The 23,751-nt window shown below is 42.7% G+C and overlaps 2 protein-coding genes across 4 annotated transcripts in view; one reads left to right on the top strand and one right to left on the bottom strand.

Moving 5' to 3' along the window:
- The window catches only part of LARP4 (La ribonucleoprotein 4), a 200,898-nt gene that overhangs the window by 25,009 nt on the left and 152,138 nt on the right, over positions 1-23,751 (top strand). For both annotated transcript variants that reach the window (XM_035256812.3, XM_035256817.3), the window contains exons 2-3: positions 3,863-3,985; positions 5,941-6,057. The gene's annotated coding sequence lies outside the window, so the exon portion shown is untranslated. The remainder of the gene's footprint in view (positions 1-3,862; positions 3,986-5,940; positions 6,058-23,751) is intronic.
- FAM186A (family with sequence similarity 186 member A) overlaps positions 17,421-23,751 on the bottom strand; it is a 68,046-nt gene continuing 61,715 nt past the window's right edge. Inside the window, exons 7-8 of one of the 2 annotated variants that reach the window (XM_035256797.3) lie at positions 21,393-21,578; positions 17,421-17,570 (exon numbers count right to left, since the gene is read on the bottom strand). In XM_035256797.3, the coding sequence (XP_035112688.3) occupies positions 17,543-17,570; positions 21,393-21,578 (214 nt within the window). In that variant the 3' untranslated portion in view covers positions 17,421-17,542. The remainder of the gene's footprint in view (positions 17,571-21,392; positions 21,579-23,751) is intronic. The other variant, XM_035256798.3, reaches the window with a different exon arrangement.

The raw sequence follows: 23,751 nt of genomic DNA, 5'->3' as shown, positions 1-23,751 counted from the left end.
ATGGTGGCTGCTGCCTGTAATCCCAACTACTTGGAAGGCTGAGGCAGGAGAGCTGCTTGAACCCAGGAGATGGAGGTTGCAGTGAGCCAAGATTGCACCACTACACTCCAGCCTGGGTGATAGAGCAAGACTCTGTATTAAAAAAAAAAAATCCTGATATAGTAAAGTCCTAATAAACACAGCACCATGAAGCAGTGTATAGAAGGATTTGAAGGTTAAAAAAAGAAAATTATTTTTAAGAGACAGGGCCTTGCTGTGTTCCCCAGGCTGGAATATAGTGATTGTTCATATTCACAATTATAGCTCACTGCAACCTCAAACTCCTGGGCTCAAGCGATCCTCCTGCCTCAGCCTCCTGAGTAGCTGGGACTACAGGCATGTGCTGCTGTGTTCAGCTTCAAATATTAAAGGAATGATTTATAATGCAAATTCCTCATTCTTTTTCTTTCTCTTTTAACTGCCCATAAAATAGCTGAATACACTAGTACAAGGGTCAGCAAATTATTTCTGTAAAGGACCAGTTATTAAGTATTTTAGACTCTTATGGCCACATATAGTGTCTGTACACCCCCTACTCCTCCTTTCTTTTTCTACTCTTATACCTTCTCTTTTCGCTTTATAATCCTTTAAAAATATAAAAACTATTTTAGCTTTTGGGCCACACATAGTAGGTCATGGGCCACATTTACTCACAAGCTACAGGTTGCCAACCCCTGCACTAGAACGTATGCTCTGAGCTCTGTAGATTTTGTTGAAATGAGCTCAGCCAACATTAAATCATTAATTGCTTAATGTAATCTGAGAGTGCCGATTAAATATTACTGTTGCCATTTTAGAAATTGGAAAATTGAAACAAAGAGAAGCTAGATGACTTACCTAAGACTGTACTTTGTAGTAGAGAACAGACTTGTTACTCTTTTATGTAACAATATTTTATGGGCCAATTTAAAACGTGTGTGTGTGTGTGTGTGTGTGTGTACACACACATGGACCAATTTAAAACACATATGACATAAAAGAAAACATACAAGATCAAATACATTTCTTCAGCCACAAATGGCAAGAAAATTTAATTTTAATTATGAATTAATTGTAAATATTTATATAATTTTAATTATAAATGTGTATATATATTATTTTAATTATAAATGTTATATATAACTATATGGGCCAATTATATATATATGTATGTATGTATTTTAAGATGAGACCTTGCTCTGTCGCCCGGGCTGGAGTGCTATGGCACAATCATGCCCCACTGTAGCCTCAACCTGCTGGGCTCAAGCAATCCTCCCCACTCCGACTCCCGAGTAGCTGGGACTACAGGCATGTACCACCATGCTTCAAAATATTCTATCTTGGTAAAGAAACTGGGAAAAGTAGAGTGAAAATAACTAAAAGTTTTAGTTATTGTAGTTGTCAAAAAACATCGTTAACATTTTCCACATCCTAACATTAAAAGAACACCGAAAAATTAGATCCACTGGGTAAGAGGATTGTGTGGAACACGGGACCATTTTAAAGAATTTCAACAGTGAGGTGCAGTAGCTCACGCCTGTAATCCCAGCACTTTGGGAGGCAAGGCCGGCAGATCACCTGAGGTCAGGAGTTCGAGACCAGCTGGGCCAACATGGTGAAACCCTGTCTCTACTAAAAATACAAAAATTAGCCAGGCATGGTGGCGGGTGCCTGTAATTCCAGCTGCTCAGGAGGCTAAGGCAGGAGAATCACCTGAGCCCAGGAGGTGGAGGTTGTAGTGAGCCAAGATTAAGCCATTGCAGTCCAGCCTGGGCAACAAGAGTGAAACTTCATCTCAAAAAAATTTAAAAAAATAAAAAAGAATGTTGGAGTGAATATGTACAATGCCTTCCCAAGGAGTGAGAAAAGGTCAGCAATTTCATCCAGGCCACATCCTTTTGGGAACTGACCTCATCTGGAAAGCAAATTGTTTATTCCAATCATTTAAATGTGATGGAAGTTTATGATAAATGAGCTCTGGCAGTTGGTTCTAAAAGAGTCATCCATAGATTCTTTACTCTGAAAAGAGTCCCAGATGTGTTCAATTTCTCTCCTTTCATTGGGATTTTTTTCGTTAGCCTTATTAGGGAAGTATAGTATTGTGTTTTAGGGTTGTTTGGTTTGTTTTGTGTTTATAACTACTAGACAGGGTCAGGAGCCACTAAACCTGGAGTTTTTTTATAGCCAGTGAATAGAATTAGAACCAAGGCTGGACACGGTGGCTTACACCTGTAATCCCAGCACATTGGGAGGCTGAAGCAGGCAGATTGCTTGAATCCAGGAGTTTGAGACTGGCCTGGGCCTGTTGCAAAACCCCCAACTCTACAAAACATGCAAAAAGTAGCCAGGCATGGTGGCGCATGCCTGTAGTTCCAGCTACTTGGGAAGCTGAGGCAAGAGGATTGTTTGAGACTAGAATATGGAGGTTGCAGTGAGCTGAGATTGCCCCATTGCACCCTGGACTGGATGAGAAAGTGAGACCCTCTCACAAAAAAATAAAAGGAATTAAAATTACGAACTCTAATTAGTTCATTTACATAGCAGAATTGGAAGCCAGGGCTTTAGTTTTAGCACTCTTGCAATTATAAATTGTTACTTGAAATAAAGGCTGACCATATTTTTAAAATCTTTATTTCCATTAGGCAGTTTACTTATTATTTTTTTTTAATTTTGAGACAGAGTCTTCCTCTATTACCCAGGCTGGAGTAAAATGGTACAGTCTCAGCTCACTGCAGCTTCTGTCTTCCACATTCAAGCAATTCTCCTACCTCAGCTTCCTCAGTAGCTGGGATTACAGGCTATAGGTATGCACCACCACACAGGGTGATTTTTGTATTTTTAGTAGAGACAAGGTTTCACAGTGTTGACCAGGCTGGTCTCAAACTCCTGGCCTCAAGTGATCCATCTGCCTTGGCCTCCTAAAATGTTGGGATTACTGGTGTGCGTCACTGTGCCTGCCCAGGCAATTCATTTATTGAGCAGCTAAAGTAGATAAAAGAAGAAAAGACACCATCTTATAAGTAGTTATCATCCTGATCAGAGATAATCGCCACACTCTAGCCTGAGCAACAGAATGAGACCCTGACTTAAAAAAAAAAAAATTTGGCTGTGTGAGGTGGCTCATGCCTATAATCCCAACACTGCGGGAGGCCGAGGCAATTAGATCACCTGAAGTCAGGAGTTCAAGAACCCCCTGGCCAAAACGATGAAACCCCATCTCTACTAAAAATATAAAAATTAGCCGGGTGTGATGGTGCATGCCTGTAATCCCAATTCTGAGATCATGCCACTGCACTCCAGCCTGGGCAACAGAGTGAGACTTCATCTTCCAAAAAAAAGAAATTAGTCAGGCATGGTGGCATGAACCTGTGGTCCAGCTTCTTGGGAGGCTGAAGTAGGAGAATTGCTTCAGCCTGGAAAGTTGAGGCGGCAGTGGGCCATGATTGTGCCACTGCACTGTAGCCTGGGTGACGGAGCGAGACCCTGTCTTTAAAAAAGTAAAGGACTTAAGAATAATAATTTTCTAGGATATATCTTAGAGTTGACCAATGTAGGTTTATTTAATTTGGTATATGGTTTGCTCTTCCAATATGTAGATTCATGTCTTCTCCTACCACCACCTAAAGTATTAATTGAACTACAGCTGTAAATATTAATTATATTCCATTACTTTTGTTTTATTCTCCATGGCATTCAGAAATATGTATGTTGGATCTGGTTTGATTACTTTATCACTTTGTTTTTAATCTTTTTAATCTCTTTAATTTTTTTTATCCTTTCTTGTTCCCAACCTCTATATCTCAAATTGTATGTTTGGTCCTTACTGTTCTTTTTTTTGTTTTAGGTCACATTCTTCGGGACACAGAGTCTAAGAAATGTGTATGTATGAATATTGGCAAGTACCCTTGGGATCAGCAGTTCTGACAAAGTGAAAGGATTGGACAGAGGAGCTGCTGAACTATAATCGGTGATGTGCTAATAAATAGTTAACGACTGACTCTTGAGGGGAAAGTTTTGATTTGTAACATTTGGCAATTTCCAGTGTGTAAATACTTTTTTTCTTTTTCTCTTTTTTGAGATGGAATTTCACTCTTTTGCCTAGGCTACAGTGAAGTGGTGTGGTCTCAGCTCACTGCAATCTCTGCCCCCTAGGTTCAAGCAATTCTCCTGCCTCAGCCTCTTGAGTAGCTGGGATTACAAGTGCCCACCACCATGCCTGGCTAATTTTTTTTTCTGTGACAGGGTCACATTTTTTTTCTTGCTCTGTCACCCAGGCTGGAGTGCAATGGCGAAACCTCTGCTCACCGCAGTCTCCACCTCCTGGGTTCAAGTGATTCTCCTACCCCAGCCTCCCAAGTAGTTGAGATTATAGGCACCCAAATTATAAAAACGCCCAGCTAATGTTTGTATTTTTAGTAGAGACAGGGTTTCACCATATTGGCCAGGCTGGTCTTGAACTCCTGACCTCGTGATCCACCCACGTCAGCCTCCCAAAGTGCTGGGAATACAGGTGTGAGTCACTGCGCCTGGCCAGTGTGTAAATATTTCTATCATGGTTAATTGAAAGTTAACAGCATGATGTTACCGAACATGGTGCTGGAAAGAAATGCTTAGTAGCTAATCCCAGCACTTTGGGAGGCTAAGACAGATGGATCAGCTGTGCTCAGGGGTTTCAGACCAGCATGAGCAACATGTCAAGACCCTCCCTCTCTCTACAGAAAATCAAAACATTTGGCCTGGTGTGGTGGCTCACCCCTGTAATCCCAGCACTTGGGGAGGCCGAGGCAGGCAGATCACCTGAGGTCAAGAGTTCAAGACCAGCCTGGCCAACATGCTGAAACCCCATCTCTACTAAAAATAAAAAAATTAGCCGGGTGTGATGGTACATGCCTGTAATCCCAGCTACTCGGGAGGCTGAGGCAGGAGAATAGCTTGAACCTGGGAGGCAGAGGTTGCAGTGAGCCAACAACGTTGTGTCACTGCACTCCAGGCTGGGTGTCAGAATGAGATTCCATCTCAAAAAATAATAAAATTTTAAAAATAAAATAATTAGCCAGGCATGGTAGTGCCTGCCTGTAGTCCCAGCTACTCGGGAGCCTGAGGTGGAAGGATCACTTGAGCCTGGGAGGAGGGGATTGCAGTGAGCCATGATTGTGCTGCTACACTCCATCCTGGGCAACAAAGCAGGAACCCATCTCAAAAAGAAAAAAAAATTCATAATAGCACCCATTCAGATACATAATAGTCAATCTCTAAAGAATAGATAATAGTATAGTAAAATTAGAAAGTAATGAGTGTTAAGTGTTTATGATGTTGATTTTGAATATAATTTATTTAGTTTTAAGTATATATAATTTAAGTTTTAATAATGGCTGTGTTTAACAACCTGCTTACAAAATTACTAAAAATGTAACAGTTGGCTCTCATAGGCCAGTAGGAGCCAGTTCCAGCACACCACTGGTCATGATGCAGTTGCAACAAAGGTCTCAGGCAGTCCCATGGGGGAGCTTTCAAATCAGAATGGCCCTTCAGAGTTGTCTCACCCCAAGGCAAGGGCCTTTATATGGACCTGTCACTATAGGAAGGTGGATCTTCAGGAGAGGGTGTTGTCTTGGGTGAAGGGGTTCTCTTTGAGTTCCAGAAAAGGATTCAGCAGTGGCTTCCAGCACCTTGAAGTATGAGTGCTCCAGTCCTGAAGTGGGTATTTAGGGAACATATCATAGCATCCACTGTGCTTATGTATCCTGTAATTTAGTCTTGGTTCTAAAAAAAAATACTATGCTTTGGAATAGTATTTTTTTCCAGTATAGTTTCATCTGTCAAAACTTGCGATTCTTGTTTCTGTGGGGTTTCTTTTCGTATAGTAACTTTGTATGAATACTGAATTTTTGTTTGTTTGTTTGTTTGTTTGTTTTGAGACAGAGTCTTGCTCTGTCACCCAGGCTGGAGTGCACTGGCACAATCACAGCTGACTACGATCCCCTCTTCCAGTCTAAAGTGATCCTTTCACCTCTGGCTCCTGAGTAGCTGGGATTTCAGGTGAGTACCACCACATCTGGTTTATTTTTTTATTTTTTGTAGAGACAGGATCTTGCTATATTATCCATACTGGTCTTGAACTCTTGGACTCAAGCAGCCTCCCCAAAGTACTGGGATTACAGATGTGAAACACCACACCCAGGCTGTTTTCATTTAACATTTGTGTTTATATCTGTGCTCCATATATACACCCAGTTTGTTGCTTGTAGTTGTTATTTTTCACAGTTTGCATCTACCTATTTTAGGTCCCCATTCCTGTGGTTAAAATACTTGGGCTGGGCCAGGCACAGTGGTTCACACCTGTAATCCCAGCACTTTGGGAGGCTGAGGTAGGTGGATCACTTGAGCCCAGGAGTTTGAGACCAGCCTGGGCAACACGGTGAAATACCATCTCCACAAAAAATAAAAAAAATTAGCCTGGTGTGCTGGTGCGTGCCTGTAGTCCCAGATATTTAAGAGGCTGAAGTGGGAGGATTGCCCGGAGGTCAAGGCTGCAGTGAGCCAAAATTGTGCTACTGTACTGTAGCCTGGAGACAGAGCGAGACCCTGTTTCAAAAAATCAAAACAAACAAACGACATGTGGGTTGCTTCCACCTCCCTGCTATCATTGGAAGAGCTGGATAAACACTTGTATGTGTTACTGTGGTAAGCCACATGACAATTTTTCTAGGACATATACCCAGGAGATGGGATCTTGAGGTGACAGAGCATGTGCGTGTGTGCACACGCGTGCGTATACACACACACACACACACACAGTCTCTTAACTTTACCAAGCACATCCAGAGTATTTCCCAGAACAATTAAGACAGTTTACAGTTTCCTCCGCTGTGCATAAGAGGTCAGTCTCCTCCCAAATTCATGCTAAGATTTGATATTAACCACCTCTTAAATTTGCCATGCTGGTGAATAATTCATTAAGTTAGCCTTAAATTTTGTATTTTGATACCTTAAGAAACCTTTCCTCATGCTAAGTCACAAAGATATTCTACTTTTTTTTCCCTTACCCATTTCCTTACTGGAGTGCAATGGCAAGATCTTGGCACACTGGAACCTCCACCTCCCAGGTTCAAGCAATTCTCCTGCCTCGGCCTCCTGAGTAGGTGGGATTATAGGCGCCCACCACCATGCCAAGCTAATTTTTTGTATTTTTAGAAGAGACGGGGTTTCATCATGTTGGCCACGCTGGTCTTGAACTCCTGACCTCAGGCGATCCACCTATCTTGGCCTTCCAAAGTGCTGGCATTACAGGCATAAGCCACTGCTCCTAGCCTCTGTTTTTTTTTTTTTAATTTTCTTTCTTCTTCTTTTTTTTTTTTTTAAAGATGGGGTTTCACCATGTTGGTCAGTTGGCCAGGCTGGTCTTGAACTCCTGACCTCAGGTGATCCGCCTGCCTCGGCCTCCCAGAGTGCTGGGATTACAGGTGTGGGCCACTGCACCCAGCCCATAGCCTCTGTTTTTTTATATCTTAAACCCATCTGAAGTTCACTTTTAGTGTGAGGTGAGGATCTAACTTAATTTTCTTTATATCATGAACCGGTTTTATCAACATAATTTCTTTTTTTGCAATGGAGTTACGCACTATCACCTGGGCTGGAGTAAAGTGGCCCAATCTCAGCTTACTGCAACCTCCACCTCCCGGATTCTCCTGCCTCAGCCTCTGGAGTAGCTGGGATAACAGGCAAGAGCCACCATACCCAGTTAATGTTTGTGTTTTTAGTGGAAACGAGGTTTCACCCTGTTGGCCAGGCTAGTCTTGAACTCCTGACCTCGGTGGTCTACCTGCCTTGGCCTTCCAAAGTGCTGGGATTACAGGCCTGAGCCCCTGTGCCTGGCCAAGTTTTTTGTTTGTTTGTTTTTGTGTTTTATATTTTTAGCAGAGATGAGGTTTCACTGTGTTGACTAAGCTGGTCTCGAACTCCTGACCTTAGGCGATCAACTGGCCTTGTCCTGTCAAAGTGCTGGAATTACAGGCATGAGCCACCTCACCCAGCCTATTAACATAATTTCTAAATAATGTGTCTTTTCCTTATAAAGATGCTGTTTTGCACCTTTATGGTGCCGTGTTTTTCATGTCAAGTTATATGTATCATGGATCTATCCTGAGCTTTCTATCTGTTCCACTGGTTTATTTGTCCTTGTGTCTTCTCACTGGGTTTTTTAAAATTTCTATAGAGTGTGAGGTTTTAATAATTGTTATTATTACCTCCCCTTCTTGTTTTTTTACATTTTGAGATGGAGTTTCACTCTTGTTGCCCAGGCTGGAGTGCAGTGGCACAATCTTGGCTCACTGCAACCTCTGCCTCCTGGGTTCAAGTGATTGTCCTGCCTCAGCCTCCTGAATAGCTGGGATTACAGGTGCGCACCACCACACCCAGCTAATTTTTTGTATTTTTAGTAGAGACAGGGTTTCATTAAGTTGGCCAGGCTGATCTTGAACTCCTGACCTCAGGAAACCCACCCGACTCGGCCTCCCAAAGTGCTGGTATTATAGGCATGAGCCACCATGCAAGGCCATTATTTCTCCCCTCTTAACCTCCTTTTTCAAATTTGACTTATCTTTTCATTGACTACTTTTCCATAATCATTTTAGAAAGAGTTTGTCACATTTCTAGAAAAAGTTCCAGCTAACATTTTTAACATTTAAAAACATTATCTGAGGCCGGATGCAGTGGCTCACGCCTGTAATCTCAGCACTTTGGGAGGCCAAAGCGGGTGGATCATCTGAGGTCAGGAGTTTGAGGCCAGGCTGGCCAACATGGCGAAACCCCGTCTCTACTAAAAATACAAAAATTAGCTGGGCATGGTGGAGGGCACCTGGAGGCTGAGGTGGGAGAATCACTTGAACCCAAGAGGCAGAGGTTGCGGTAAACCGAGATTGAGCAATTGCATTCCAGCTTGGGCAACAAGAGCAAAACTCCATCTCAAAAAAAAAAAAAAAAAGTGAGATGAAAATAATCAAATTACATAATGAAATAATGAAATTAAGAGAACTGCAGATACAACAGAAATAGAATACAATATGATGGTCAAATATAGACTAATACATTTAATAATAATAGGTGAAGCTGGGCATGGTGGCTCACTTCATAATCTCAACACTTTGGTAGGCTGAGGCGGGTGGATCATCTGAGGTCAGGAGTTTGAGACCAGCCTGGCCAACAGGGTGAAACCCTGTCTCCACTAAAAATACAAAATTAGCCGGGCATGGTGGCACATGCCTGTAATCCTAGCTACAAAGGAGGCTGAGGCAGGAGAATCACAGGAGAGTACAGTGTCATAATCTGGCTCACTGCAACCTCCGACTCCCTGGTTCAAGGGATTCCCCTGCCTCAGTCTCCCAAGTAGCTGGTATTACAGGAATGCGCCACCACGCTTGTCTAATTTTTGTATTTTTGGTAGAGATGGGGTTTCACCATGTTACCCAGGCTGGTCTTGAACTCCTGACCTCAGGTGATCCACCTGCCTCCGCCTCCCAGAGTGCTAGGATTACAGGCATGTGCTGTGGCCTGCAGTCCAACTTTGAATATCTTAATTTGTATTGTTCTCATCAGGGGTCTATGTCTCTTAAGGAACCTTTCTATACCTTACTCTAGGCTTTGTTCCTTTCGAAGAATGTATTTATCTAGACCTCTGGCTGAAAATGAAGCCTAGAAAGGGAAGATAGAATGATACCTTTGGCTGCTTGTTGGTTGAGCCAGGATTTATTTATTTATTTATTTATTTTTTCATTCTACAACCTAAGAGTGTTTCTCTATGAGCCTCTTGGTTTTCCTGTGTTTTGGTTTTGCAGTAGGGCTGATAGAGAAGGCAGTGATCTACAATGGGCAATGTGGTGGATAGAAGAGTCAAAACTTCTCCCATATCTATCCCTGTGGGGGTTAATACTGAGTGTCAACTTGATTGGATTAAAGGATGCAATATTGATCCTGGGTGTGTCTGTGAAGGTGTTGCCAAAGGAAATTAACATTTGAGTCAGTGGGCTGGGGAAAGCAGACCCACCCTTAACTGCATGGGCAGAATCTAATTAGCTTCCAGTGAATATAAAGCAGGTAGAAAAATGTAAAAAGGAGAGAGATGGCCTAGCCTTCAAGCCTACATCTTTCTCCCATGCTGGATGCTTCCTGCCCTTGAACATCAGACTCCCAAGTTCTTCAGTTTTGGGACTGTGACTGGCTCTCCTTGCTTCTCAGCTTGCAAACAGCCTATTGTGGGAGCTTGTGATCATGTATGTTAATACTTAACAAACTCCCCTTTATATATCCTATTAGTTTTGTCCCTCTAAGGGAGCCCTAATACAAATTTTGGTACCAGGAATGATTCTAGAGAAATAGAATATTAAGGATGGAGTTCTTTGTTCTTTTTTCTTTTTCTTTTTTTTCCTCCAAGATAAAGTCTTGCTTTGTCACCCAGTCTGGAGTGTAGTGGTACAATCTTGGCTCACTGCAACCTCCGTCTCCCAGGTTCAAGCAATTCTCCTGCATCCATCTCCTGAGTAGCTGGGATTACAGGCACACGCCACCATGCCTGGCTAATTTTTGTATTCTTAGTAGAGACGGGGTTTTACCACGTTGGCCGGGCTGGTGTTGAACTCTTGGCCTCGTGATTCCCTTGTCTCATCCTCCCAAAGTGCTGGGATTACAGGCATGAGCCACAGCGCCTGGCCCAGATGGGGTTCTTTCATTGGTTTTGGGGTTTCTGGAGTTGGCTGTTTAATATGATTAGACCCCAAAATGCTAAAGACTCTATTCCAATGGTATGGAGAACACTGATGGTCCTTGGTGTGAACTGTTTAGAGAATTATTCAAAATAAATACATTTAACACTCCTGATTCACTGCTCATGAGAGGCAAGGAGTTTAGTGATTCTACACATAATACTTTTTATCATATATGGAGAACCAAGGAACATAATGAAGCTGGTTGGTTGCTCCTAAATTCAGTGGACAAAGTGATGAAAAAAAAAATGATGAACTCAGGGATTCTGTCTCCCAGCTTCAGAAGCAGATACTGAGCCTCAAATCTGCTAAGACTGCCCTTAATGAGTCTTGTCTTCTGTAAAGAGCTAAAATTGTGGCAAAACAGACAGAAGCTCTTACCATGCAAGTGGCTGACCTGTAACAAAAGGTGCATGCACAGCCTCGATAGATGTCTACTGTTAAAGTGAAGGCATTGATTGGAAAATAATGGGACCCTGCAACTTGGAATAGGGACGTATAGGAGGACCCTGATGAAGCTGGGGACACTGAGTTTGTAAACTCTGATGAACCTTATTTGACAGAAGGAACAACTTCTCCATCCACTGTAGTGGCAATATCCCCTCCCTGACCCATGCTGCCATCAGGCTTTCTACCTTTTTCTGAGGAGATAAACCCTACGCTGCCTGAGGCAATAATGATGGCTTCCCCTGAGGCAGTTGCCAAGCAAGATAATGTTGATTCTCCTCAGAAGCTACCCCCAACACCCCTGTTTGCTTCTACACCTATAACTAGACTAAAGCCCCGCCTGGCCCCTGGAGGTGAGGTTGAGGGTGTGATCCATGAGGAGGTGTACTACACTCAGAAAGAACTGTTTGAGTTCTCAAGTTGATATAAACAGAAGTCTGGAGAACAGGCATGGGAATGGATATTAAGGGTATTGGATAATGGTGGAAGGAACATAAGAGTTGGATCTGGCTGAATTTATTGATTTGGGCCCACTAAGTAGGGACTCTGCTTTTAATGTTGCAACTCAGGGAGTTTAAAAAGGTTCTAATAGTTTGTTTGCTTGGTTAGCTGAAATATGGATTAAAAGGTGGATTAAAAGCTGGGAATATCTGATATCCCTTGGTTTAATATAGAGGCAGGGATCCAAAGGCTTAGGGAGATTGGGATGGTGGAGTGGATTAGTCACCTTTGACCTACTCATCCCGGTTGGGAGGGTCCAGAAGATATATCCTTGACCAATGCCTTGCGATACCGATTTGTGAGGGCAGCACCTGCATTTTTGAAGAGACCTGTAATTGCTCTTCTCTGTATGTCAGATCTAACTGTGGGAACCACAGTCACTCAACTACAAAATTTAAATACAGTGGGAATAATTGAATCTCAAGGTGACAGGGGCCAAGTGGCAGCACCCAACCATCAGAGGGAAGGTGGGTGTAGCTACCATAATGGACAGCAGAGGCAAAGTGGCAATCAGAATAGTCTGAATAGTCTGACTCATGTGGAGCTCTGCATTGGCTAATTAATCAAGGTGTTCCTAGAAGTGAAATTGATAGGAAGCCTACTGCATTCCTGCTTAATTTATATAAACATAAAACTTCTGATTGAATGGAAAATGGAGTAATTTGAATTATTAAAACAGAATCACAGCCTCTCAATCAATTTCCAGACTTGAGCCAGTTTACAGACCCAGAACCCTTTGAATGAAGGGGCGGCCAGGTCCCCTTGAGGAAGGACTCCACTACATTGCCGACAATTTATGCAGTGAATCTTTCTCCCATCCTTCCCCAAGGAGACTTCTGGCTTTTTACCAGGGTAACTGTGCTTTGGGGAAAGGGAAATGATCAGACATTTTGGGGACTGCTGGACACTGGCTCTGAGCTGACATTGATTTCAGGGAACCCAAAATGTCATTTTGGTCCTCCAGTTAAAGTAGGGGCTTATGGAGGTCAGGTAATTAATGGAATTATAGCTCGGGTCCAACTTAGAGTAGGTCCCCAGACTCATCTGGTGGTCATTTCTCCAGTGTCAGAATACATAACTGGCATAAGCATACTTAGCAGATGGCAATACTCCCACATTGGCTCCTTGACTGGTAAGGTGAGGGCTACTCTGGTGGAAAAGGCCAAATAAAAGCCATTAGAGCTGCCTCTACCTAGGAAAATAGTAAATCAAAAACAATATTGCATTCCTGGAGGGATTGTGGAGATTAGTCCCACCATCAAGGACTTGAAAGACACAGGGGTGGTGATTCCCACCACATCCCCATTCAACTCTCCCATTTGGCTTGTGCGGAAAACAGATGGATTATGGAGAATGACAGTTGGTTATCACAAGCTTAACCAAGTGCTGACTCCAGTTGCAGCTGCTGTACTAGATGTGATTTCATTGCTTGAGCAAATTAACACATCTCCTGATACCTGGTATGCAGCCATTGACTTAGCAAATGCCTTTTTCTCCATTCCTGTCCATAAAGCCCACCAGAAGCAATTTGCATTCAGCTGGCAAGGCTGACAATATACCTTTACTGTCCAACCTCAGGGGTACATGAACTCTCTGGCTTTGTGTCATAATCTTATTTGGAGAGACCTTGATCAATTTTCACTTCTGCAGGATGACATGATGGTCCATTACATTGATGACATTATGCTGATTGGATCTAGTGAGCAAGAAGTAGCAAACAAACTGGACTTATTGGTGAGATTTTTTTTTCATGCCAAAGGATAGGAAATAAATCTGACTGAAATCCAGGGACCTTCTACCTCAGTAAAATTTCTGGGGGTCCAGTGGTGTGGGACCTGTCGAGATAGTCCTTTTTTTTTTTTTTTTTTTTGAGTGGCTGAAAAGTTTACTTTTGAGTTTTAACTGCACTTTGAAAACTATATTGTGCACTGTGCTGGCATGCAGAAAGGCTGGGCTCCCTGAAAACATCCAGTTCCACCACAGGGCAGGCCCAAGCTGAGCCAACCCCCAGGTGATGCAGGGTGGCATCCCACCTGGGGTAATATGGGCAGAGGCAGAGCCAGGCCAAATTGAGGGACTGTGCTGGGGCCCTACTGGCCCAGACTTCCTACCTGACCCCAGCACAGAAGTGCTCTGTAGGGCTGGCTGAGGACCCTGGTTCACTGAGGGTATGTCACAGAAAGTCCCTATCTGGCAGGAAGTCAGCTCTGCAGGTTCCACCTCAAGGCCACACACAGCCTTTCCCACCTGCAGATTCTGCCAAGCCTCAGTCCACAGTGGTGACAGGCAACCCCACCAGGACAGGGTACTTCCAAAGGCCAGTTCGAGTCTATGCCAGGCATCCACTAAATCTGCCTCTCCCTCTCCAGCAAGCTGGGTACAGCCCTCAACCCCTGAAGACATGGGGAGAGGGGACAGGGCCTGTAGGCTCAGGACACACCATGGTCCTGATTTTCACAGTGGTCTTGAAAAGGCAAGCCCAGCAGACAGGCGGCTGGAGAGGCATGTCCCGGGCCTCAACATAGGTCCACCGCATGGACTCCTGCAGTGGCCTCACTGAAGTGGCAGAAACACAGAAGTGCCAAATTCATCACTCTTTTCCTGTAGGAATTCCCCAGAGGTAGCCCTCAGGAGGATGGCCCTGTTGGCTGAAGATAGGACCATAACACCCGTGCCTGCCCAGGGCCACCTTTGACTTGGCTACAGGAACTCCGCAGACGAGCACCCTGGACACACAAGGAAAAGAAAGTTCCCTCCGAGTGGGTATCTGGCCCAGCCTCGGCCCCAGCAAGCGGAGGGCAGCAAAGCCCCCAAATGACTCCACTACCCCCCACCCACCACCCTGCTGGGCAGACAGGCGCACCCTGTCCATGGGGGCACCCCCGCCCCACAGTGTCCTGCTGCCCTCGCATCCCCGTGTGCCCAGTCGCCTGCCCGCCAGACCCGGTCACAGGGCCAGGAGGGTCACGCTGCCCAGGCACAGAGAGATAGTCCTTCTAAGGTGAAGGATAAGTTGTTGCATTTGGTCTCTCCTACAACCAAGAAAGAACTACAAAACCTAGTTTTGGATTTTGGAGGCAACACATTCCTCATTTGGGTGTGTTACTCTGGCCCATTTATCGAGTGACCCAAAAGGCTGCCAGTTTTGAATGGGGTCCAGAACAGGAGAAGGCTCTGCAACAGGCCCAGGCAGCTGTGCAAGCTGCTCTGCCACTTGGTCCATATGACCCGGCAGATCCAATGGTGCCCGAGGTGTCTGTGGCAGATAGAGATGCTGTTTGGAGCCTTTGGCAGGCCCCCATAGGTGAATCACAGAGGAGGCCTTTAGGATTTGGAGCAAGGCCCTGCCATCTTCTGCAGATAACTACTTTCCTTTTGAGAGACAGCTCGGCCTGTTACTGGGCTTTGGTGGAAATTGAACGTTTGACTATAGGCCATTAAGTCACCATGCCACCAGAACTGCCTATCATGAACTGGGTGCTTTCTGACCTATCTAGCCTTAAATTGGGTCATGCGCAGCAGCATTCCATTATCAGAAGGAGGAACACTGCCACCAGGAGACACAACAATTCCATTAAACTGGAAGTTAAGATTGCCACTTGGACACTTTGGTCTCCTCCTATCTTTAAGTCAGCAGGCTAAGAAGGGAGCTGCAGTGTTGGCTGAGGTGATTCACCCAGATTATCAAGATGAAATCAGTCTACTACTCCACAATGGAGGTAAGGAAGAATATACATGGGATACCGGAGATTCATTAGGACATCTCTTAGTATTACCATGCCCTGTGATTAAGGTCAATGGAAAACTACAACAGCCCAATCCACGCAGGACACAAATGATCTAGACCCTTCAGGAATGAAGATTTGGGTCCTCTACCAGGAAAGAAACCACCGCCTGCTAAGGTGCTTGCTGAAGGCAAAGAGAATACAGAATGGGTAGTAGAAAAAGGTAGTTATTAATACCAGCTATGACCACGTGACCAACTGCAGAAACGAGGACTGTAATTGTCATGAGTATTTCCTCCTTTTATTAAAAACATGTTTGTGCATGTGTACACTTGTACTAAGAAAATATCTTCATTTTATTTACTTTTACTTTATGATATGACATAAGATTTATTGACTTCATATCAGCATTTAAGTATCATTAACTTTATATAATAGCATTTGGGTTGGGGATTGATGTGTTTCTGGTTGTACAAAGGATAGTTGTATTATGTTAGGTGTAATTATGACATTATTGTTTTTATTTAAAGATTATGTATGATATCAGGAGATGTGTGTGTGTTCAAGTTAACAAGGGGTGGACTTGTGATGGTTAATACTGAGTGTCGATTGGATTAAAGGATGCCAAGTACTAATCCTGCATGTTTCTGTGAGGAGATTAACATTTGAGTCAGTGGGCTGAGGAAGGCAAACCCACCCTTAACTGCATGGGCAGAATCTAATTAGCGTCCAGTGAATATATAGCAGGCAGAAAAATGAAAAAAGGAGACAGATGGGCCTAGCCTCTGAGCCTACATCTTTCTCCTGTGGCAGAAGCTTCCTGCCCTTGAACATCGGACTCCAAGTTCTTCAGTTTTGGGACTGAGACTGGCTCTCCTTGCTCCTCAGCTTGCAGACAGCCTATTGTGGGACCTTGTTATCATGTATGTTAATACTTAATAAACTTCCCTTTATATATCCTATTAGTTCTGTCCCTCTAAGAGAACCCTGACTAATACAATCCCCATGCTGGAAGCCTGGCCCTCTGCGGTACAGAGTTATTGAGGCAGGAGAATAGGATCTGGAGGCAGCAAACATGAGGCTGCATGCCAACTTCCTAGAACTAAATTGAAAGGAAAACCTAACTTTCCATGCCTAAGTAACCGAAGGACCAGAGGCTACTCCCTTTGACCTTTTCTGGAAGGACTAGAGGCTACTCCCTTTGATCTTTTCTGTGCGGCAGATGGGAAATTGGCTGTTCGCAAGGAATCAGACTGATTGCAGGCCAGTCTTTGCATAGAAGTATAATTTTGTAACTTTACCCTACCCTCTGATTGGTTGCTTGCTGCAATGTTTGCACAGGAGTGTGACCTTTGTATCTTCACTTCAGCCTCTGGTTGGCTGCTTTCTGCAACCAATCAGACTGATTGCAAGCTACCATTTTATTCACATGAGGTGAACATGAAGTGACCACTGGGAAACTTCTAGGGGGTATTTGGACCCAAGAAGATTCTGTGTCTAGGCTCTTGAGCAGCTGCTCAGGCTACTCCCATACTGTGGAGTATGGTTTTGTTTTCAATAAATCCTTACTTTTGTTCTTTTATTGCTTCATTATTTTTTGCTGGGTATTTTGCCCTACTCTTTGTTCAAAATGCCAAGAACTTGGACAACTTGCATTCACAGCCCTCAACTGGTAACATTATGATTTCCCTTCTTTACCAGTCATAACCACCTTCTAATTTTTCAGGGGGTTCTGCTGGTTTTTAGTTTCCTTCATTATACTCATTTATTTCTTCCTTCTGAGGCATCTTTGGGTTTAGACTGGGGGAGGCAGACTGTGCCACTTTGCCATCATGTTAGGGGCCCGTAATGATATGCCTTTCATGACTCAGCCTACCCCAGGGGTATTGAAGCTTTGTGTCTCCAGTAATCTAGGGCAGAAGATATTCTTTCTTAATTGGTCATAGTAGTAGTCCAGAAATGAAGATGTTCAAGCTGAAGAACTACAGCCAGAATATAAAAGCAAAGGAAAGACAAAGCAATATATATACATGAAAGAGAACAAAATAGGCATTTCCTGAAAGATATGTACCTTCAACATGCTTGTATTTAATTTTACAGTGATTTGGGAATCTTCTTAACCCTGGAAATGAGACAAGAAAATTAACCTCATTATAAATTGCTTTAAACACATTTGTAGGAATATAGGTGAGACATAGGGGAAAGTGCTGCCAGAATTCACAAAGATAAACTAGTAAAATCAGTATGTAGGCTGGGCTTGGTGGCTCACGCCTGTAATCCTAGCACTTTGGGAGGCTGAGTTGGGTGGATCACCTGAGGTCAGGAGTTCAAGACCAGCCTGGCCATCGTGGTGAAACCCCTTCCTTAAAAAAAAAAAAATCAGTATGTAATGCTTTTTTTTTTTTTTTTTTTTTTTGAGGCAGGGTCTCATACTGTCGCTTAGGCTGTAGTGCAGTGGCATCATCTCAGCTCACTGTAACCTCTGCTCCCCAAGCTCAAGCAGTCTTCCCACCTCAGCCTCCCAAGCAGCTGAGATTACAGGTGTAAGCCACTGTGCCTGGCCTATAATCCATATTTATAAAAGTCACATAAAGGTGGCAGAATGTCTTGCAGCCCCAAAATCAGGAAGAAAAGAACTTGGCAATAGCTTATTACTTATTAGACAGTATTCTTATACCTAAAGTTAGAACATGGCTTAAATATTGATAATGATTGTTATTTCTGAGGATAGACCTGTCCGTATTTTTTAAATTTTCAGTGAATATGCATTACTTTTGTAATTGGTACAAACTGAATATTATTTTAATGGAATTTTCTTTTTCTTTTTTTTTGAGACGGAGTTTCGCTGTTGTTACCCAGACTGGAGTGCAATGGCACGACCTCGGCTAACTGCAACCTCTGCCTTCTGGGTTCAAGCAATTCTTCTGCCTCAGCCTCCCAAGTAGCTGGGACTACAGGCACGCACCACCATGCCCAGCTAATTTTTGTATTTTTAGTAGAGACGGGGTTTCACCCTGTTGACCAGGATGGTTTCGATCTCTTGACCTCATGATCCACCTGCCTCGGCCTCCCAAAGTGCTGGGATTACAGGCGTGAGCCACCGCGCCCAGCTATTTTAATGGAATTTTCATAGAGAAATAATTATATAAACATACAAAATATTGTAAAGATATTTGGTGTAGTATTGTTTGCAATGTTGAAAAATATCCAAATTTCTTTTTTTTTTGAGATGGAGTTTCGCTGTTGTTACCCAGACTGGAGTACAATGGCACGATCTCGGCTCACCACAACCTCTGCCTCCTGGGTTCAAGTAATTCTCCTGCCTCAGCCTCCCGAGTAGCTGGGACTACAGGTGCACACCACCATGCCCAGCTAATTTTTGTATTTTTAATAGAGACGAGGTTTCACCCTGTTGACCAGGATGGTCTAAATCTTTTGACCTCGTGATCCACCTGCCTCAGCCTCCCAAAGTGCTGGGATTACAGGCTTGAGCCACTGCGCCTAGCCCTTCTTTATTTTTTTTTGAGACAGTCTTGCCTTGTTGCCCAGGCTGGAGTACAGTGTTGTAATCTCAGCTCACTGCAACCTCTGCCTCCCAGGCTCAAGCCTTTCTCATTCCTCAGCCTCCTGAGTAGCTGGGACTACAGGTGTGTGCCAGCATGCCCAGCTGATTTTTTAATTTTTTAGTAGAGACAGAGTTTCAGCATGTTGGCCAGGCTGGCCTTGAAGTCCTGGCCTCAGGTGATCCACCTTCCTCAGCCTCTCAAAGCGCTGGAGTATAGGCATGAGTCACCACTCCTGGCCTCAAAGTAGATTTTAAAACATGTCCAATATGAGCTTGCTTTTGCAACAAAACAAGCTTGTTTTAGAGACCCCGTCTCTTAAAAAATAATAAAAATAAAATAATAGGGCCGGGCCTAGTGGCTCACACCTGTAATCCCAGCACTTTGGGAAACCAAGGCAGGCCAATCACTTGAGGCCAGGAGTTTGAGACCAGCCTGGCCAACGTGGTGAAACCCTGTTTCTACTAAAAATACAAAAATTAGCCAGGTGTCATTGTGGATATCTGTAGTCCCAGCTACTCAGGAAGCTGAGTCAAGAGAATCACTTGAATCTAGGAGATGGAGGTTGCAGTGAGCTGAGATCATGCCACTGCACTCCAGCCTTGGCGACAGAGGGAGACTCCATCTCAAAAATAAATAAAATTAATTAATTAAAATAAAACAGGTAACTGGAAATAAGAGTCTTCAGGGATTTAGCATAAGTAATAAGTGGTTAGGTCAGAAGGATATCTGACACTTGAAGTCAGTAATGGAATGGAGCTAACAAAACTTAAAGAAAAATTTATATATTTTGTCCCAAGGCCCTATAAATAACTAAATTAGAATATTTTCCCTCAAAATAATCTAAATTCATTAATTTAATTGCTGTAAAGTAAAAGGAAAAATGGGAGACCAGAAAAAAATGTTGTTTTGTGATTATAACCTATAACTTATGAATCATGCTTATTCAATTTAATGGTTATATTTGGTTTAATAATTTTTTTAAAAACACATGCTCATGATATATGACTTTGTATACACCAAATAGCAATATTTTTGCTATTACTGCTGTATTGTAGAATTTTAAATGTCTTATTTTATGGTGTCTGCCACCTGGACAAATTTGTGAGTTAACACTACTTTTTTTTTTTTTTTTTTGAGATGGAGTCTTACTCTATCTCCCAGGCTACTGCACAGTGGCACAATCTTGGCTTACTGCAACCTCTGCCTCCTGGGTTCAAGCAATTCTCCTGCCTCAGCCTCCAAGTAACTGAGATTACAGATGTGCATCAGCATACCTGGATAATTTTGTATTTTTAGTAGAGATGGGGTTTTGCCATGTTAGCCAGGCTGGTCTCAAACTCCCCACCTCAGGTGATCCACCTGCCTTGGCCTCCCAAAGTGCTGGGATTACAGGCATAATTCATTGTGCACAGCCTAACACTACTTCTTCGGGACTTAGATTTCACCAAAATAAATCAGACTGCTCCCATGAACTCTTTCAGATTAACAAAAGTTCAATTTTCTAAATTCTTGATTTAGAATATTAAATAATTATTTGTCCTGAAAGAGTTAATGCAGACTCCAAAGCCCTTATTTCCACTAGAATAATTTCCAATGGTTTAAGTGAGAATCTGGTTTATCAGATTTTGGAAATGTGGAATCATCTCTTCAGTGTATCCTAGAAAATAAACACCTAATTTACTCAGATTGGGTCAAGATATGACAACTGCACTTAAAGTCATGTCACTGAACCATAATATGAAAAAAGCATTCTACAATTTTTTTTGTTACCTTTTTTTTTTTTTTTTTTTGAGATGGAGTCTCACTCTGTTGCTCAGGCTGGAGTATAGTGGTGTAATCTTGGCTTACTGCAACCTCTGCCTCCTGGGTTCAAGCAATTCTGTCTCAGCCTGGGACTACAGGTGCCTGCTACCATGCCTGGCTAATTTTTTTTGTATTCTTAGTAGAGACAAGGTTTCAGCGTATTGGCCAGGCTGGTCTTGAACTCCTGACATTGTGATCTACCTGCCTCAGCCTCCCAAAGTGCTGGGATTACAGGTGTGAGCCACTGCACCTGGCCCTTTCTGGTACTTCTATTAACAGATTTCTAAGGATGGAATTAAAAGTGGACCTATCTAGTGTAGATTAGGTTCATGGTATTATAACTGGTTTTTTGCTTGTTTTATGTTATTCAATGGTGACATCTACAGGCCTATGATGAGAAACACAGACTAATGCTGAATTTATCTGTACTATTTTATGACAGGTATGAGTCCTAACCTCATACTGAACATGACTTTTGGTAACTCCTTGATGCTACAGGAGAAAGTCAAGTTAGGGAAACAAAAAGTATATGATCAAAGGCCCAATTACCAGAGTGCTTCCAGTCCATAACTTACTGTGATTGGAGGGATGCAAGAGATTTTCGGAAGGTAGACTGCACATCTAACTGAAGCAGCCTAGGAATATCTGGGTACCCACCCAGCTGGGCCCAGAGTGAATGCATAGATGTCTTCTCTGCTATTGGGTAGCTTGTAGTGGACAGATCAACATTCCAGATGGCCTCTGTCTGGTCCTCTTGTTGTCTACAGAATCAGAGCATAAATTGGAAGCACCAAATTTTTCTGAATTCCATAGCCCATTAATATATATCTTATTCACCCCTCTTCACCACCACCTAGTCCTATAATGCCCTCCCCTTGCACTGACCGGCATTAGCTCTGCCCACTTTGACAGACGGATGGATGAAAAAGCAGAATTTGCTGAGTTACCAAAGCTGCATTTTCATGACTTCACCTAGTAATCCACTTTAAAACTACCATTTTAGCTTCATGGCTTATAGAGACCACATAACTTTCCTCCTTCCTTCCTAAAGCTCCTTCCTCCTTAAAAAAATAAAAAACACCAAGCAAATGGAGAGCAAAAAAAAGCAAGAGCTGCAATTCTCGTCTCTGATAAAATAGACTTTAAAGCAGCAAAGATCAAAAGAGATAAAGAAGGACATTACATAATGGTAAAAGGATCGATACAACAAGAAGAGCTAACGATCCTAAATATATACGCATCCAATACAGGAACACCCAGATACATAAGGCAAGTTCTTAATGACTTACAGAGACTTAGACTCCCACACAATAATAGTGGGAGACTTTAACACTCTACTGTCAATGTTAGACAGATCAACCAGACAGAAAATTAACAAGGATATCCAGGACTTGGACTGAGACCTGGAAGAAGCAAACATGATAGACATTTACAGAACTCTCCACCCCAAATCCACAGAATATACATTCTTCTCAGCACACCTACTGTAAAATTGACCACATAATTGGAAGTAAATCACTCCTCCGCAAATGCAAAAGAACGGAAATCATAACAAACAGTCTCAGACCAAAGTGCAATCAAGTTAGAACTCAGAATTCAGAAACTAACTCAGAACCGCACAACTTCATGGAAACTGAACAACTGGCTCTTGAATGTTGACTGGATAAACAATGAAAGGAAGGCAGAAATAAAGACGTTCTTTGAAACCAACGAGAACGAAGACACAACGTACCAGAATCTCTGGGACGCATTTAAAGCAGTCTCTAGAGGAAAATATATAACAATAAGTGCCCACATGAGAAGAGTGGAGAGATCCAAAATTGATACCCTATCATCAAAATTGAAAGAGCTAGAGGAGCAAGATCAAAAAAAAAAAAACTCAAAACCTAGCAGAAGACAAGAAACAACTAAGATCAGAGCCGAACTGAAGGAGATAGAGACATGAAAAACCCTTCAAAAAATCAATAAATCCAGGAGCTGGTTTTTTGAAAAGATCAGCAAAATAGACCACTAGCCAGATTAATAAAATAGAAAAGAGAATAACCAAATTGATGCAATAAAAAACAATAAAGGGGAAATCACCACAGATCCCACAGAAATTCAAACCATCATCAAAGAATATTACAAACAACTCTATGCACGTAACTAGTAAACCTGAAAGAAACTGGATAAATTCTTGGACACTTGTGTCCTCCCAAGCCTAAACCAGGAAGAAGTTTACCATGAATAGACCAATAGCAAGATCTGAAGTTGAGGCAGCAATTAAGAGCCTATTACACAAAAAAAGCCCAGGTCCAGATGGGTTCACAGCTGAATTCTACCAGACACACAAAGAGGCACTGTTACCATTCCTCCTGAAACTATTCCAAATAATCCAAAAAGAGGGAATCCTTCCCAAATCATTTTATGAGACCAACATCATCCTGATACCAAAACCCGGCAGAGACTCAACAAGAAAAGAAAACTTAAGGCCAATATCCATGATGAACATAGATGCAAAAATCTTCAATAAAATACTGGCAAGCCAATTGCAACAGGACATCAAAAAGCTTATCCACCATGATCAAGTAGGATTCATCCCAGAGATGCAAGGCTGGTTCAACATATGCAAGTCTATAAACGTAATTCACCACATAAACAGAACCAAAAACAAAAACCACACGATTATCTCAATTGATGCAGAGAAGGCCTTTGACAAAATTCAACAGCCCTTTATGCTAAAAACCCTCAATAAACTCAGTATTGATGGAATTTATCTCAAAATAATAAAAGCTATTTATGACAAACCAACAGCCAATATACTGAATGGGCAAAAACTGGAAGCATTCCCTTTGAAATCTGGCACTAGACAAGGATGCCCTCTCTCAGCACTCCTATTCAATATAGTACTGGAAGTTCTAGCCAGAGCAATCAGGCAAGAAAAAGAAATAAAGG

The sequence above is a fragment of the Callithrix jacchus genome, chromosome 9 (genome assembly GCF_049354715.1).
Source record: "Callithrix jacchus isolate 240 chromosome 9, calJac240_pri, whole genome shotgun sequence".
Lineage (NCBI taxonomy): Eukaryota > Metazoa > Chordata > Mammalia > Primates > Cebidae > Callithrix > Callithrix jacchus.
Note: the sequence above shows the minus strand (reverse complement) of the source record. Positions and strands in the feature narration are given on the sequence as shown.